We start from the raw sequence: 18,964 nt of genomic DNA, 5'->3' as shown, positions 1-18,964 counted from the left end.
CACCATTGAGTTTCAACACCACCAAGTTTTCCCAGAGCCTGCAGAACAGACCGATGTACCCTGGCAATATTGAGCACACATGTATGTGGCTAATCTTGTTGCGCTAGGACACGACCCGCTGCTGCGTCTATTTTATGTGCAAGTTTTCTCCTGACATTGGCCCGTAGTTTTCTCTGTGTGATCATAAATAGTTTTTACAGTATTTTCCAGTGACTCAGTATAAAGTTTTGTTGCATGTGCCAAGTTTGACTTCAAAAGGATGTTAATATGGCTGAATTATAAAAGGTGCACGTGACCCAGCACGTGAATTGGTAGAACGTAAGAGGAGATGTCTGCCAGAGGTGTTTGGGTGGGCATTGCAGTTGGGTACAAATTAATCATTTTACAGCTGCCTCTGAATCTTTCCAGTAACCCCTCTGACCTTCTAGCTGTTTTCATGGAAGCCTCTTTGCTCTTTCCTTATACTGTCAGATTTTCCTTCCTGCTTGTTAGAAATTTCAGGGAAAGTTTGGAGCGTCCCTTTAATCTCATCTTCTGTCATTTGCTTTTCTGGATGTTTCTCCCCTCCAAGCAATTCAAAGTGCCTTACGGACTTGAAACAGTTCAGACTCCTGCACGGATACTTTTAGTTTCCATTCCAGCGGTGACTTGCCTTTCTAGATCATGTTCTGTTCGTCCCAATATATGCGGTAGCCTGACTTGCTCTCCAGATGTGAACATTGGCAGGCTCCGCTTTCTCCGCTTTTCTCAGACTTTCTCTGACTTTCTCAGAAGAAGATTATTGTGCCTTCAAGCATCCAGATACTGTGTTGACTTCTGTATAGTTTACTTTTGAGCTAAAAATGAAACCTTAGTTCTGGATCCTGACTGGCAACCACAGAATTGAGTTTCTGGTGTGCATTGATATGTCTGAGTTTTGCAGTTTTACTGAAACGATCTTCCAAGAAAAAGTGCTCTCTGTAACTGTAGTGGCAGCGTCTTCTAAAGACAGACCGCATCCTCTGCAGAGCCTTTTTCAGCTTCTGAAACGTGCCCATCTTCTGTCTTTTGGTCTTCGCAGTTGGCAGAAACAGTTCTTCACTTAAGCATTTTTCTAGTGTGTTGTGCAGGTTTTTCAAAGGCAACTGGAGCTACTGTCGTTCTTTGAAGAGAGAGCTATGGGGAGGTGGCTGAATCAGATAAATCCTAAAGGTTTGGTTACTTCTCCTGTCTCCTTTCCAAGAAATGTGCTGTTCCTCTGACAGGCTGTTGGACAGTAGTTAGAACAGGGAAGCCAGTGATGCCGCGTTGCAGGTTAGAGGACCAGAAAGTTTCTCCTCTTTGGCTAACTGGCAGGAGGCTGAATATTTTTTGTCCTCAATCCTTGAAAACTAAGTCAGAGCTGATGGGAGTTGTACTCAGCTGTTGGTTTCCACCTAGATACAGTTAAACAAAACTTTGAAGAGATGAAACGGGCTTATGTTTACGCTCCAGAAATCATAGTGCATTTTAGGAAACTTTTTATAATTACTGCAGTGTCCACTTATACCTAGACACTTGTTATCGTGGTAATACTGAAATGCTGGAACTTTCTATTGTTCCAGCTCCACTTTTTGAGCCGTTAGTGATTTTTTTTTTTTAATTAATTTTCCTAACAAGCTAATTCATATTTACAGTTACCTCAGCAGAATTAATGAGATCACTTACCATTTCAGAATTTTTCCAGATATTTATTATATGTTAAAGTTTTGTTGTTTACATCTCAGGTATGGCCTCACATAAAACCTCTTCAAAAAATTACGGTACTTTAAAATGAGCCATCAGGTGTACCACCCAAAATGAGAACCTAAATGTAGGAGGTTTGGAGTTGAGCGAGCAGGCAGTAGAAGTGCAGAGCAGAGCAATTAGTGGGTGAGCAGAGGTTCTGGGGTTCTTTTTTTCCAAGCTGAACTACAGGTTTTGATTTTTACAGATAACCTGCAGTCTGTACCTATTGCAGTAAGGTAACTTTTTCATCATTTCTGGATTGTATATGTATGCATGTGTTCCAGCAGTGACATAATTTTTCATTTAATAAATCCCAGAGTTTTACTTAGGGATGGAATGAGTGATTGCCATTATAAAGCAACCAGTGCTACCTTTTAAAACAATCCTATGATTGTTGGAGCAAAGATGGCCAAACATTCAAAAAAAAATCCTGTGAGAAAAATAAGTAGGATCAGAGATTGTGTTAATTGATTTTACTGTACATTAGATTTAGATTTCAGTTTTGTGGGTTTGGCTTTTGACTAAGGTCTTACATCATGCGGTTTTCTTGCATTCTTTCATACTTGTGAATCTTTAGCCTTCAGGAAGGGAAGCTCTTCTGTATCTGAATATTTTTGCTTGGTGCAGGCAGGCAGTAATGGGACACTCCTTTATGTATTTCACAGCTTATCATTAATTTATTTCTTTTACTGTGAAATCTGTTCTCCTGGTTGATTACATTTGCAAGTAACTATCTGGTCCAAGATTTTATCTCTGAAAATCTTCTTTTGGTGAGGATAAATATAGAAAGTCTGACCTGTGTTTGTTTATATGTAAGATTATCCTATTTCTTGTTAGTATGTTTTCAATGGTTTTATTTTGACTTCTCATCTCAAAGGTCTTCCCACTGGCTGTAGCACTAAGCTGAAAAAAAAAAAAATTGTGAATTGAAATTTTTTAAGAGAAGGAACTGCAGAATTCTGATTAGAGAGGAGTGGAGAGAGCAGGGAAAAATAGGTACGGTTGGGGCATGCGTACTTCTGACTCTGAAAGCACTAGTGTAAATAGGAAGCTTAATTCTCCAAACTGGGCCCGATGCTCAAGTTGGAAGATTCAAAAGAACACAAGCTCTTTTCTGGGAAGAGTTAAGTTTAATTATTGGTGGCTGGAGAAGCTTTGAGGCAGTGCTTAAAATTCTGGGTGCCTTCGCTGAGTTGTTTCTAGCCTGAGGCAGAAAGCGAAGACTTAGCCACCTGCTTCTTTCCTTGTTAACCACACTTGAAGGGGGGAAGAAATGGAGGATTTGCCAGCTACAGACCTGGGTTAAAGAACCACTTTGTAGCCAGCTGGCTAGCAAACTGCTGTTCTGGAGTCCTCCAGAACCACAGCAGGAGGCATAGCTGCTGTAGTGCTGTTTTGAGAAAGGCGTTAATGGAAGATCAGTCGTCAGTTTTATCTGGGCATTGGTCTGAACACGATCTTTAGTTTGTCCAACAGATTTCCTGCAGGGGGGAATATACTGTACAAATAATGTTTAAGTAACAGCAATGGCAAAAAGGGAGGGCATTCTTCATCTTTCTCAGGAAACCGTATCTGATGTCCAGGTTCTGTGGCGGAAGTGATTCTTGCAAAAACAATCATCTCTTGCAAGTTGCCTTCTTGAAAGCTTTTTTGGGATGGAGTACTAAGCCATAAAAGGAAAAGGCTACTCAAAGTAACAGGGAAGCATAAAGCTAATAAAATGGGACGAAAAAGGGTTATGTATTTAGGTGGCAGCCATTCAAAGTAGATGTGGTTTGAAGAGTGTATTGGGCTGTTTGGAGTATTTTTTCATCTTATGAATACTTCAGATAATTGGCTGACACTCAAAGAGCAAACTGCTAATGCTTTCAGGTTTTGTTTGGTTTTTTTTAGTGAATTTGGATTGCTTAAAAAATTCTGAGTAAGGAACACTTAGAATTTTTCCCTCTGGATATATATATATCATTGTATTTTGAAATATCACCTTAAATTCTCATTTTCCCACCTCACAGTAACAGAATTAATGTATGCAAGTAGATACTTTTGCAGGAAATGATCCTCATCATGTGGAAAGGATATTTTATATCGGTGGATTATAAATCCTTAAGTAGACTTTAACAAAAGCAGCTGTCCTCTTTCAGACTTAAGTTTGTGAATAAATACAGTAAAAGATGTTAGAAAACGAGTATTATAAAGATGCTGAAAATACTAAAATCGTATTTGAATTAGGTTACACAAACGAAAGTTTACTCTTAGGCAATATTATGCATTGTGTTTGTATAAAGAAAAACTTCTTACATGATAATTAAAAAGCACTCTAAGTGGATACTCGTTCTTTCTGCAAGTGAAACACACTCCTACAGTACAACCATTTCAAGTTAGAGCTCTATTTCTGCCAAAGGGAGTGTGAAACGTCTGTGATTTCTTCACTTGGAGGTACAGTAATACTTTTGGCATCTGTTCCTTAAGAATCTGCAGGCTGGAAGTGAGTGCAAGCAAAACTGTCCCCTTCGGTGGGCCTCTTTTTTTTCCTTTTCCTTAAGCAGCTGGCAGAGTTAGTCTGGCCCTGTAGGATGAGTGTGAATTACCGCCACTCTGTGCCAGTGAACAGAACAGCCGCATTTAAAGGTTGTACAACAAAAAAATACGAAGAACAATGCATTTTAGCTACCTTTGAACTGGTTCCTGAGGAGGACTGAAACATTGCTTTCAATTAACAAACATTATTTAGAACCAAACTGAAGCAGACTTTCAGCTAACAGTCAGGATGTGTGTGGTTTTGGTATGACATCCATCTGAGCACATGATGCTTGGTAAGTGCTGGAGCCTCGGTTATGATTCATTGGGGAGAAACATGGAAAACAATGTCTGTTTTTCAAGTGTTGGAGAAATGAATTTAAGGTTGGAATCATGTATAATTTTGCTAAAATAAACCTGCAAGTAGCTGGAATACTTCTGTTAGAAGGGAAGTAAGGGCGATGGGTACGGCTGATGTAATGGTGTCCCACTGCCTGATGTTTGCTCAGGTTCTCACCGATATTAATTGCTAGCTATTTTTGAAGCCAGTGGAGTTGCACTGGCATCTTCACCGCTGAAGATGGAGACCAGAGTTACATATGCTGATTTTTAAGACAAAGTGGAGTCGGGGGCTGGTAAAGCTGTTTGGACAGCTGGATTTATTTGTAGTATATATTTTTAAGTTATTTTTCAAACATGGTCAGAAATCCTTCTTTGTAATTTTCTGCCCTTATGTTTGAACTAAGAGATGCATCTCTGTACTTGTTCAGTGCGTGTGGAATTAAGCTCATTGACTTTAGTGAAATATAATTATCTTCAAACACATGCAATTTTGATTGCCACTTCAGACAAAGCATCTAATATCAAAACAAGAATAACTTCTCTCAATAATAATAAAATTGTAACAACCTTTCAGTTTTGAATAGAAAATTATTTTTAAAGTTACATTTTAAACTAAGATTATTTAATAGTGTGAAATTGATGAATATAAATAATGTTATGTACAATTGTTTTACAAGTGGAGTCAGATATCTGTAGGATTTGCTATTTATATAGGAGGGACTCAGAAGTGCTGGTATATTTTCACAAGGACAGAGCTATCATGTTACTATTCTACACAGTGCTGTAAAGTTTTCAGCTGGGCTCAGAAAAAATAATATCTGATGTGGAAGTAGAAGCTTCAGGTATTTTTCATTTTTTGCCGAGACTTATATAGTTGAAGGTAGATGAATTGAGGAGAGGATTTTTGAGGAGTGGAGTATAAACAGTTCCCTGCCCGGAAGAGGAGTTGTTCTAATTTAGGAAGAGGGAATTATTTGCCTACAGAAAGGGCTAGGGTGTGGCCTGCTGAGATTACTGAGATAACTCAGTAATTTTCGGTATCTTTCGGGAAGGTCTGCCTACTGTACAGTGCTTCCTGGCGTCACACTGATCCCATCCCCCAGTTTCTCAGTCCCTTCTTCCAAAAATCTTTGCAGAAAAGTTTTGGTGGGGTTTTTTTGGTGATTTTTTGGGGGGGGGGGGGTTGGCAGCAGAAATATCAGTTCACCAATATTTAGGGCTGTGACTTTTTGTTTAAAGTGAGGATGAGTGAAATAGGTGCTGTTGTGTAAAATGGAAAATTTCTTTTGCTTGGGACTTTCAGTAGGTTTGTTCATCACTGGTCACTTCAGAGCCCCGCCCCTCCGCCGCCCCCCCCCCAGTAAATGCAGAACTAAGTTGTTGAAATCCCAGTTCTAAGAAAAAAACCCAAACAACTCGTGTGGCTACATTTTTTGTTTCATTTTACAAGTATTTTTCGTGGAGGAAACAAAGTTTTTCCTTTGAAAACCAGCTTGTGCTTATTAAAACAAAATATAATCATTCTGAACAGGGATTATTTTTTTTCTTTGAGGCAGTGAAAAGTAGGAATCTACTGGAGCTGTATGTGGTTTTGCAGCCTCCACATGGTTATTTAAATTGTAGTAGACCAGATAATATTTAGTTGAAAAGTAAGATTTTGGCTTGTGGCCACCAAAGATACTGCACTGCAGCAAGAGGAATGCGCCGTCTACACAGCATTGCCTTTATCTCTTGAACAATGATTCTAGCCGTGTCTTTTCATGTTATTATTTCCCAGGCTATCTAATGGCTGTTATCCAGGTACAAAAACAGCCTGCAAAGGCGTACTATTTATGAAGTTCCATGCTTGCTTCCTAAGGGGTGGTGAAGGATTAGTTTGTTGTGTTCAGTAGCTGTTTCAGTACTGTAATTCAAGATGGGGCTACTGTACTTTAAATATAGAGTCTGTTGTGCTGCCATTAAGTCACACATTTGCATCAGTCATTAGCTCAGAGCAATGCAATTCTAAACTTCTTTCTTCTGAATGCCGATACTGCAGAGTAGTCTTGTGAATTGAAATGGTACCAAAGCTGGCAAAAGACCGAAATGTAGCACTGTGAGAACGTATTTCCTGGTGGTTTGTGTGCTGCTTTATTGTGTCTAAATCTGGCCTATAAAGAGGGATATAAGAAACACATGATTTTCAGAGAATATCTTGAGCACCAGCTGTGAAACCTTAAAGGTTAGATTTTATGGTCGATTCTGCTAATCTGCAACTACTAATTTGTAATTAGTTAAAAGGGACAAGCTATAGGCGGGGGGTGGGGGGGTGGATCCAAACGGTTACAAATGTATTGTTACTCTGTTGGCTGTTCCCTCCTAAGCATGTCAGGGGAATTTGGCGTAGAGAACAAGCTGTGTCCTGAGGTTCTCAAGTCACTGGTTGCCTGGTACCATATTAACCCTAACTTCCACCATGATAAATGAGTTGAGTTTTGATTCAGGCAGCAATAGCAGATTTCTGTACAACCAAGTGACTCTTGAGCAAGCTGAAGAATATAGCACTGGAGAATGGTGATTAGTTCAGCAAAGTTCCTGTTCCTGAATACAGCAGAGATCTGGACCCTCATCTCAAGAAGGATTATAGCTTTTCTAGCTCTTACATGAGAGGGGCCACAAGGATGACAAAGGTATGGGAACAGGGGTTTTTTTTTGAAGAAAGCAGTACCCTGGAGAAAAAAGGTTGTTGAACAGAGAGATGAACTCAGGAGTGGCATGCAGATGATAAGCAGGGAGCGATGGCTTTGTCTCTCTCCTAATACAAGAACTAGGGCAATAGCAGCCCAAGCCATTAGATTTTAGGTTAAAAAGAAACAAAAAGAGCCCGTGAAGACAAGGTACTTAACAAGGTATGTAGTTTAAACTGTGGAATCCATTGCCACAGGATGCTGTCGAGGCTAAAAGTTTACATGGTCTCAAAAGGCACTTAAACAAATGCTGTGCAACGCAGCGACCACGACCACCCCTGACTCCCGGGGCCGGGTTACAGCAGAGCATCCCCGCACTGCAGGCTGGTGTTTTAGCTTCTCCCTGAGGCACATCCTTGGCAGCGAGAGGCTGCCGGCACAGCTGCACGGCCACGCTGGCTTAGGGGCACGGGATGAACTTGAAGCCTGCAAGTTTTTTCTATAGTATTTTTGTTGATAAGCTTTGGGGATCATTTTTTTCCCCTCTGTTGGCAGGGCTTTTTTTTTTCCCCTCAGCTAACAGCTCAGCTAGCATTCCTTTTAGAGAGACTTTCTTGGACGTTCAAATAGGCAGTAGCTTCTTGGAATTGTAACATTTCAATATTGAATACTATTCGCACATCTTAATTTCTAGTATTACAGAAAACATTTTTCTGTTCCTTTTGTGTCTCTGCCTAATACTCATCAGAGCATTTTTAAAGATTGCTTCTGCATATTAATTTGCTATGATATGCTTTAAAAAGTTGGGGGGAAAATGCCTTGTAAATGGATTTTGCCCACTTAATATACAGGACACATAGGACAGTTCACTATTACTTCAAGAGCCTTCTGAAGACAGAATATATTTTCCATAGAACCAGCTTTCTCCTGTAGTGCTTTCCTATGTGACAGATAGGCTGAGTTTGCTGTTTCACACTGAGGCAGTAGGTATTGCAGTGTGTTAACTCCTTTCATACTGGTATGTTCCAGACTGCCAATCATACCCACGCTTACCTACGTAAGTGGTTATGAACGACTGCCTTCATCAATATGAGTGAAGTACCTTTCCTTTGATTCACTTGTTTGCCTTTATGACCATTATATCGCTGTATGGAAAGTGAAATATCTCATACATAAGTACAAAATCAGTATTAATTGCAGTGAATGATGGGCTAATTATATGAGTACATCTACTGAGATTTACTGTTCAGTAGTAGTTTGAAATTACTCTTTTTAAAGAACAGTTGTAATTAAATGATTCTGAGATAAGTGCAGTGTAGTTTGCTTTTCCTTCATTTTTTGCTCTGAAAATTTTGCTTCCTGCCTTGACTCACTGCATTTTGCTGATATCAACCATGTCTTTTGAGTAAAATAAACTTTTCTTGGGCTTCAGCAATGCTTAGAGAATACTGCAGTGTTAGGATACAGAGTGGGATAAATAGTGTGTTAAACGAGGAGGTGTCTGATCTTAACAGAGCGTGATCAGTTGTTACTTTAACTGGTGCCTTTAGATAAGTATCTGAAGAAATTCTAGGCTGAAGAAAAATGTTGGTTGCCAGAGCTTGCAAATGTAAATCATTGGCTTATCTTGGCAGGGAGGTGGCTGGATAGACCAGGGATACCTCACTGAGGGATTCTATATTCCTCCTCACAACCAAGCAAAATGCATTGCCTCATGTTGCTTAAAGGGATTTAATGTTGCATATTTCATTATAGCTTGTAACAATAGTAAGTCCTTTGACCTTTTTTTCTTTCACGTATTAGAAACAAGACTGCCAATGGAGACTATCGGAAGGAGCACAGAGAGAGGAGTCGCAGCCCAATAGAGAGGGCTGCTGCCCCAACAATGAGCCTTCATGCCAATCACATGTATGCCTCAATCCCAAGCTTGACCATGGATCAACCTCTAGCACTGACCAAAAACAGCATGGATGCAACCCGGACAGTTGGCATCACACCTACACTGACTTCTGTGGAACGGCAGCAGGTACTGGCTTCTAGTTGACAAGAAACTCCTTGCTGTAGACACAGTGAGGACTTCCCAGATGTAAGCAGAACGTATTGTGAGTTACAATAGGTAGGCGACACTATTGTTCAGGCAAAATCTATTTTAAAAATGCACAATGAATGTCACAGCTCATTGTGTTTAATGGGAATAAATCGCTGATGTTTACATGTGTCTCTCACAGATTTCTTGACCTTCCTGGTTTTTCTGATGCTTTGCTAAGCTTGTGAACGCACATGTTTTATTTGGGAATGCAAAGTCTGTGGTTGAGCGAAGCTCCGGTGTCTGCTAGGCAATAACTGATGCAATTCACAGGTAAAGAGGGTATTCATCTGTGCTCCTCTTGGCCATTGGGGCGTGCTCCCCTCCCCTCTGTCCCGGCTCTCTCCTGCCGGGACCGCTGAAGATGATGTGCAAGACAGTAAGGGCATAAAGGAGAAATTTGCACTGCATTTTCCAGGTGAACGAAGCTGGAACGACCTCAGTTGTTTAAGCCAGCCAAAAGCATTCATTGTGTTGTTCAGAGCAGTGTTGTATCACTATTTTATAATGACTTTTCCTAAAGCAAAGTAATAATCAAAAATCATTTTATACTTTATTTCCATATGCTGGAGTGGGTTTTTTTGTTTGGTTTGGGTTTGGCTGGTTGTTTGGTTTTTGGCTTGCCAGCTTGTACATTGTGTTTGTTTTCCTTCAGAACTGCTGAAGATGAGCCATCTTTATGCAGGTTATACAAGAACAGTTTTCTTATATGTCAGACTCGCTTTTATCCCTCTCACAAGTGGAGAGACAAAGCAAGATAATTGAGTTGTGATGAGCTGCAGTGCTGAGAAGTTAAACTGGCCCACGTACCCAAGCTCGTCCTTCCTTCCGTCCTTCCTCCCCTACTGCGGTACCCTGCAAAGGCATCCACTTTGAGTGTATGATCTTTCGGAGGTTGGGATTTTTCATATGTGATTTATGAAAGCTTCTTTTCACTGGAGCCGTATACTTTACATCTACTGTGTAGATTTTCAGTGGTTGGCTAGTCTTTTCTATTTTGCTATGCCAAAATGCCTAGCTTTACACTAGTGTTGCTGATATCTTGCATCATTTGGCACACAGATTGCAGAGTTATTGTTCTGTGCAGAACGGCTCTTCTTTGCTCTCAGCGTTCGGTGATGACAGAGGAGGAAGGGACAGGCTTCCACTGACGACACTGGTGCCCTTTGATAGTATTACCGCTGCGTCTCAGCTTAGCAGCTCACACCACTGACACTCTTCTGTTTTGGTGTGTTTGACTTGGGCTGATTCCTGTTGCCCATTACCAGATTCCTCTCTCTTTTGTTATCTTTGACATTTTGAGCTAGATTACAATCTATTTTCTTGGGAAAATAGGATGTTGAGGTAAGACCTTGCTAAGAGCACAGAGTGGAAATCACTATTTGTCATTTATTACCTCTCTCTCTCTACTTCCCACCTCTTGCATGTGTAAAATACTCCTCTGAAGAGATAAGCATATATACACTTCTCAAAAAACGCTTCCTAGATGCACAAAATCTTGGCCCCTATAAAAAAGAAAATAAATACTTCCACATGTGAACGGCTTACAGAAAAATCAAATAATTCTCTTTTTTTCTTTATTTACTTTTTTTTTACTTTGCTGTCAGTGCAGTAAGATGTAAATAGCATCGTTCCTGTTGTGTCTAGACAAATAGTGTTAAACCTCCCCTTGAAAGCTTATCTCTTTTACTTTGGTCTTGCTCTTACTCTGTCTAGACTAAAGTACCACTAAACAATGAAAACTCTTTCCTTCCTCGCTGACTTTGTGTGGTGGTAGGTAAAGCAGTGATTTTTGTGGGTTTGCTGCACAGATTTGTAAAATGGACAAGAAATTAAAACTGTGTTAATTACCTCAATTCTGTTAATCTTTTGGACACTTAACAATTAACTTGCATTGCGTATAGCAAAATGGACTCTTTGCATCATAAAATATACCGAAGATGCAAAGCAAAAATATTCCAATACCTGTGTTATTTCCCTTCAGCCACCTGGAGAAACTGGGACTTTTTTTTTCCCTAAGGCCTTGTTTCAATGTAACATTTACATAGTAAACAACTATAAGAAGAGTATTCTATGTTTACACTTTGTACAAAGTGTACATTGTGGAATTACGAATATGTGAATAGACAGTTTGGGGAATTTGCATGTGTTGAGAATGAAAAAGGATGATGTTTATTAAGTAGTGCTAGAGAGGCAGATTAATTACAACAGGAAAGTACTTGTGGTCAAGACTTGCTCAGGAGCTCTTCATATTTTACATCTTAGGGGCTTACTGTTTTGTGGCTGAAGTACAGAATACAGAATTAGTCAGGCTAGGTGAAACGTCACTTTGAATGAAAAATGATAACATTAAACCTTGATTAACGCTAAGATGACAAATACCTGTAAAATTTGTAAAGCCCTTCCGAGTCCTGGAATCACAAGGATATGGGGCCATAGAATGAAACAGGTATTTAATGTGTTGACATTTAGTTCTGCATATGTAATGTCTGTGAAGTTGAAACAGTCACTGTAAAATCACTTTAGTGCTTTTAATGATTTGCTTTTATACTGCCCTTTTTCTATATGGCTGCTTGCCACTTAAATAACTAAGAACCATTATGGAAATGCAATGTGGTGAGTTTTTTTAATCAGACAAAGAACTAATAGCTGAATATTTGGGGGTTTAATATGCTTTATTGAATTGGATAGTTTATGGGCTATTTCACTGCTGGGATTCGGTTCGGTGTTTGTACATCTCAAGTGATCAGGCAGTGAGCTGCTGCTAATATGGCTTCGGCTGATTGCCTTAGTGAGCAACAGTTTTCTTTTTTCTTCCATATTAGAACCGTCCATCCGTAATCACCTGTGCTTCTGCGAACAACCGGAACTGTAACCTCTCTCACTGCCCCATTGCTCACAGTGGCTGCGGTTCAGCAATGCCTGCCTACAGAAGACCCTCTAGCAGTAAGTTACATGGCCGCATTCTTAACTGCCTGATGAGAATTTGAGGAGAACAGAATCGTCTTGCTAACTTCAACTGTGTAGGCACTGACGTATTAACAGGAATAAAAGGAGGTGAAACAATAGACACCTCTTTGTATCCTGTCTACCCAGAGACATGGTAGCACAGATCCCCTCTGCAGTCTTTCTAACCATCAATCCTATGCCACGGGAGAGAGTACCAATTCAAAATTAGGGGGAGAGAGGTGTTCTTTTTTCTTGTTTTGAAAAGCTTCTTTAAAAAAACACCCCACACAGACAAATAAGTCATTATGTTTATTTTAGTCTAACTGACAAACAGCAGACAGGGCCAGCAGATCCAACCGTGCTCTTATTTTAGGAGCTGTAGTTTCCCCAGTCTTTCAGTAGTCAGTAGACTTTTATGATTCAGCTGCAGTCACAAAAATCTTTTCCTGCAGATACACATACTCTTCCAAAGCACGTGCCCTCCACCTTGCTCTGCGTGGATAACACAAAAAGCTTTGGAGGGCAGTTGCTATAGCAACCCAAGCAGGGAGCTTTAGCTTTCTACCTTCCGTGCAATTAGTACTTTTCATGAGATCTTTTCATGCAGTACTTGCTGGGAAACCTTGGGTTGTTTCTCTTCACGTTCTCTCACTGTGCGACCAGGGGAGAACACAGCCTTTTCATTTCAAGTCATGTACCTGCTGAGGCATAGCTTTAACGCCCTGCATTTCCAAAAGGTCGTGGCAGTGAGGCTTCATCAGCCAGAACATGTCAGTGTAACAATACCAGGGTGACGTAGGTAGGAACCTAAAAGTCCATAGTAGGGTAATTTTATTTTTTTTTTTTAAATTTTTTTTAAAAAGATCACTGTATTGTTGAAAACTAGAATTAGAAGCCAAAGTGAGACCCTGGAGGATATATTACACTCTTAGAGAAATCAATAATTGTTAGGGATCTAAGATGTTAGTCGTTTTCTAGAAAACTGCTGTTACTTGTCTAAGGAGAGCTGCTTCGTTGAGACCCCAGCTGTATTTACGTGGGCTCTGGAATAGTGGTAAACGTTTTCAGAAAATATTTCTCTCTTGTCACTTGAAGAGGTCTTTGTGCATGACACTCACGTTTATTTTAGGATCCATTAGCTCTTTCTGTAGTGTGAAGGACAATGGCATGGATCCAACAGTTTTAAGTTTTTTTGAAAGCTAAATCTCATTGACACACACAGATATTTTTTCTAAATTGTAAAACTGCAACTCTCTCCTATTTCGTCTGAGGAATTCTTACTACTGTTGTTCAAAACCTGTCTTTTAAGGTTCTTTGTTCCTCTTGTAATAGTATTATACCATTTTAATGCTTGTAGTACCTAATGCAGAGGTAATGACTCATTTAGTTTTCTGAGTGGGTCCTCGTACAAGTACGTAAAGTAAGATGAAACCCTGAAATCAACTTTTGGCATGCTGTAATTTAGAATGAGGCCTCCTCACATCTGACTGGTATCAGCAGGCTTGGGAGCTGATTTTAAAGAACTGTTTCCATCTTTAATTCTGTTTAAGCCTAAATATAAGTTCTATGTGATTCTTTTGGGAGAGGCTTTCCACAGAATCAGAGCTGTAGCTGTTACTAGCCTGAGGAAGAACTACAATTACATATAAAATGCTTACCTGTAAGCATTTGCATTTGAAATGCAAAAATATTTATCTATTACTTCTTTTCATTTTAACTCCTTCCCTCTTCTTCCCCACCCCATTCACTAACAGTTCTATAATGCTGTAAAGAAGTCTTGCTTTATGCTGAGACGACAGGAAAACGGGAGAAAATACGGGTCCTGAATCCAGTACTTGGTGCCAGGGTTCTGTGCTGAAATAATGCATCTTCTGCCTCCTTTCCCCGTCTAGCTACCACTGCCTGTGACCCAGTGGTGGAAGAGCACTTCCGCCGCAGCCTTGGCAAGAATTACAAGGAGCCTGAGCCAGTGGCAAACTCTGTGTCCATCACAGGATCAGTTGATGACCACTTTGCCAAAGCACTTGGGGATACATGGCTTCAGATTAAAGCTGCGAAGGACGGAGTCTCTAGCAGTCCTGAGTCTGCTTCACGGCGGGGCCAGTCTTCCCCTTCCTCTCATATGGTCAATCATAATCACTCGCCCTCTGTAGTCTCATGAGGAGAGGACCGTTACGTTTGTGAATTTGCATGGTTTGACTGAGCTTTGAACAGTGCTTAAAATAGTGTTGGGGGAGGGGAGATTAGTTTTCAACACATGTTTTTGTGTACTCACTTTTTATTTGTAAAAGGGTGCCCTTAAAGACGATAGCAGGAACTATTTCATAACGATTCATACGATGTAGCATCCTTTTTTCCTGCCTCAATTACCAAAGAAACCTCTGATGCAAATCTGCTGCCCCTTAACAAAAAAATGCACGCTAATCCACAAAAGCCATTACACTTAGTTGGTTGACCCAAATGCTTCTTGCTTTTATTAGCTTCTTGAGACTAGAATTTGTCTGGTTTGCTTACATTGCCTTTTTTTTTTTTTTTTTTTTCCCTCTGTGAAGTAATTTTGTATGTATATACTTGAAAAGAACTGTCATGTATGATTTGCACTATTGGAGGAGGACTGAAGTTGCATAGCAACTTTCTGGAAGATGCTAATATTTTGAGGGCAAACTGCTGAAAAAAGGGTTAAAGGATGACATTTCTATCAGTTTGATTTTTCTTAAAGCAAGACAGCTTTGGAAGGGGAAGTCTCATACAGGTTATAGGTCTTTCTCTCTTTAGATTTCAGGTGCTTAGTGCTTGCAACTGGACTGCATAATTTACAGAACACGGGCATTTTTTCCTAAACACTGCAGTTTGTTAGAATAGAGCTGAGGTTGGAGGGTTCAATAGTGCTTAACGATGCATGTTTTATGAAAAATAGCTGGTATCTATTAATGTATAGACAGTAAGAATCATAATACTTATTAGCTTTTCTTCAGAATTAGTTTATTTTTGTCAGTAACAATCCTAGATATACTTACTGCTGGTACAGTTGTACTCTATGATATTTGTATTTGATATTCACTTTAGTAGCAGCCAGCAAACGAGGACAGCCTCAGGACAGGCCTCAAATGACGCAGTTTAGAGATATACGATGCGTGGTACAGGATGCTATAGCTTTGCGCATGACTGAGTAATCGTTTCTGTCTGCAGCACTGTCTGCTTAACAGGAATTTGCTTCCTAAAACTAAGTCTGTGTAATCCACCTTTAACTAGCTGCAGAAACTGCTACCGTTACGTATCTTGGCTGGACAACAGATTGTTACAGTTTGTGAAATATGATCTTTAATTTTTTTAAGCTTATTCATAAACCTATGCCAAGTTGCAGCATACATTCCTCCATTAGAAAACTTTATACAGGTATTACTGCATTTATTATCATTTGCTATATTAATAGCTACTAACTAGAAATTAGGCAATAGAGGCAGGCATAAAACCACAGCTGTGCTAGTACTAAGAGCTTCTCTTCTTCTTGTTAAGTGTAACTACTCTCCCCCATACATTCCATCTTCCCAGTACAGTTGCAACTAGGGCTTTTTTTTTATACTGGGTTACCTGAAATGATTGGTTCAGTGTAGAAAGTTAGAACTAGTTGGAAGATGAACTACACGTGATGTATTCTGGACTATGTTACAGTATTGGGTCCATTGTGGCTTTTATTTTATGTTTTTTTTAAAGTTAAGCTATTTAATTTGGAAAAGGTGCAGGGTAGAAAGAGATCGGGAGATTGGCTCTTACTCTTGTTGAGAAGGTGGCTGCTCAATTTTCTTCAAAAACATTTAAAAAAACCAACACCTAAGCCCCCAGTTTTACACATTTCACTACCATCTTACTGGGTAGTCAACGCTTACTTGCTTTGGCATTCAGTACCCTACTCTCTGTAGGAAGATTGTTAAAAGAACACTTTTTTATATAGGTAACTTTAAGACCATCGTTACGCTGTGCGTAAAGAATGTACAGAGAAATTTGTAGGTATTTTTTGAGGAACAATTAATTTGTTAATGATATGTAGCTATTTAATTTTTCCCTTTCCTTTATTGTAATCATTCATTTTTTTTGTTTGGAGAAAAAAGTTGATCTTTTTTTTTTGTTGTAGATTTGTCTGTAATACAGTAAAAGTGCAGGAACACAGTTATTCTATGAGAACACTGCATTAGCATTAATAGCCACTAGTTTGTTACTGCTACAGGCTACTGAGCATTATAACAGTAAAATACTAATACTGTAGATGGACTCTGTGGAAAATGTGACTCCTATATTTCTTTGTAAACGCAAACGAGATAATGTTTTTAAAGCTAATATTTTCAATAATAGCTGTTTTACAAGGTTACATTTACTTATCTGAGATAGGTAAATGGATTTGAGGGCAATAAAGATTTAATGTGATATGTCCAGTAAAACATATAGTAAACACAATAATGTCATGAAAGCCAAAGGGTTGGGGGGAGGTGGAAGGAAACTAAACTGAACTCACCATCATGAGACGTGGTGAAGTTTCTTCACAGAGCCAGGTTATCTACAGTTCAGTCCGAAAGATTCTCTCTGTGTTTGTAAATCTGTAATATACCATTCTTTTGTGGCCTTGTTTCACCTGGGAAAAAAAAAGGTTTGGCAGGCCATCTTTTTTTTTTGTACTTAAAAGTAGCCTTAAAGAACAATAAAGTGCTCTTAAATCACAGGTGTGTACATACTCTTCTGTATCGCTTGGTGAGAGAGGAAATTGGTTTCTATACTTCCCGAGCTGGAAGCAGAAACAAACTACTCTTCATGTCACGTTTTCCTTCTGAGGAAACCCATCTCGTTTAGGACTGTTGCCCACTGAAGGGGCTGGCAGAGCTACGGTCTGGGGCTTGGGGGTTCTTTTCTCCCCGCAAGTTCTGGAGTTTGTCAAGAAACAGTCTCTAGTCTTTACAACTACAAAGAGAACCTGTTGCTGCCGCAGCGGAGATGGACAGAAATAGCCCCGGCTTTAGGAGGACATCTCCGGCCACCGAAGGCACCCTGGCAGCAGTCCCCCCGGTCAGGTCTGTGCGTGTTTGCCCAGTATTGCCCTCCATACGGGGCCGAAGCAGCTGTTTGTTCCTAATGTCGCTCACCAGTAGCAGCTCCTGAACAGTTACCGGTTTGGAAAATACCGGCTAGCCAAGCATTTCTGTACTGTTTGTGAAAACCAATGTCTTGATTTTCTTTCCTTTTGTTTTGTCCCTCAACTTCTTCAAGTTTTATCTAGAGAACAGAAGTTATTCCCTAAAGAAGACAGCTCTATTTCAAATGTAGACAGCCATGGTCTTGTGTTTTGGGTGAGCAGCATTGCAATAGAAGGCCATTCATTCCACTGGAGACGGTTAATCCTTAAAAACAAGTGTTCTAACTACCTGATTTTGAGAAAGTTCGGTGAACCAGGCAAGAGCCTTCAGAGGAATTTCAACACGGAATGTAGTAGAGGTGTCTCTAAAATTAAACAAGGAACCCCTATAAGTAACAAGATACAAAGTTACTAACGTCTTAAAAGCGCCTAAATGGTTTGAAAAACAAAGTAGGCATGACATGCGTGTACATTGTTAAAGTAAATGGCTATTTTTGGGGTGTGGGAGATTCCATGAGAACACATCAAGAACGATTAGTTTAACACATCTGAAAAACATCCCTCTCTAAATACCCGTGGAAAGAAGCCTAAATACATGCTTTAAGAGCTTTTGGGACGAGGCCAACTACAACAAGCCTCACAAGCCTCTCAGTCTGCTTTCTGAAGGGAGCTGGTTTCCTTTTAGGAAAAAACTCATCCCTACATCAACATTTTGGGGACTGCAAGAAACAGGACAAGCAGCACTGCTATCTTTCAGGTCAGTAACTTCGAGAGTGTTCTATTTGCTATATACTAAAAGGAAAGATACAGTCTTTTTTTTCCTACCACATGATTTTTCTAATTAGCAGCAAGCAGTAATTTTGCACAAAAGGGTAGCACCATGGCCTAGAAAAACTGGACCGTACACGCACATTTCATATTATTATTAAGTCCTATACTATTTGTAATGGCTTGTCTTTTGCTGTGAGCTAAATGAAAGGCAACTTCCAGCTATGCGGTTGTAATCTCACCCCTACACACACATATTATTTTTGCTAATTTAATTCAAACCAGAATTTTAATTTTAGAAAACAGACCTGACGTCACAAATATACCGGGGATTGAGTTCAGCTCTTTCTGCGTGGTTCAGTGAGTAACCTCTCGTGAATACAGTTTCTATGTATTTCAAGCTGCTTTAGTTGTGAAAATGAACTTTACATACAAATATATAGAGAGGCTAGACAGACAGTGACAGTTTGACACAACAGCGGTACAACAGGAGTATAGAATTGTGTATAGGTACCTAGGCAATATGTCTGCGTACTTGCCAAACCTGTACTAAAAGCGTTGCTGGTAAATGACCACTGAACCTATCCAGCAGATGATTGTGCTTACGCAGTAGGGCTGAAGGGACCTCGCACAATGTTTATTTATTTCCTTTAAAACTAAACCCACACGAAGCAGCAAAGGGAGCTTATAGGCAGTACCACGCTCGGTTTTGATCCCGCCAGGGTCTGTGCTGAATGCAGGCATATTGAAGTCAGATGGCTGTAGAGG

The 18,964-nt window shown here is 39.8% G+C and overlaps 1 protein-coding gene across 4 annotated transcripts in view; it reads left to right on the top strand.

The window, feature by feature from the left end:
* Window positions 1–14,825, top strand: part of VGLL4 (vestigial like family member 4) — a 91,018-nt gene extending 76,193 nt beyond the window's left edge. For all 4 annotated transcript variants that reach the window (XM_050904588.1, XM_050904586.1, XM_050904585.1 and 1 more), the window contains 3 exons: window positions 9,075–9,297; window positions 12,183–12,303; window positions 14,199–14,825. In XM_050904588.1, the coding sequence (XP_050760545.1) occupies window positions 9,075–9,297; window positions 12,183–12,303; window positions 14,199–14,467 (613 nt within the window). In that variant the 3' untranslated portion in view covers window positions 14,468–14,825. The remainder of the gene's footprint in view (window positions 1–9,074; window positions 9,298–12,182; window positions 12,304–14,198) is intronic.
* Window positions 14,826–18,964: the final 4,139 nt, after the last annotated feature.

The sequence above is a fragment of the Gymnogyps californianus genome, chromosome 13 (genome assembly GCF_018139145.2).
Source record: "Gymnogyps californianus isolate 813 chromosome 13, ASM1813914v2, whole genome shotgun sequence".
Lineage (NCBI taxonomy): Eukaryota > Metazoa > Chordata > Aves > Accipitriformes > Cathartidae > Gymnogyps > Gymnogyps californianus.
This window is presented reverse-complemented; position numbering and strand designations above follow the sequence as displayed.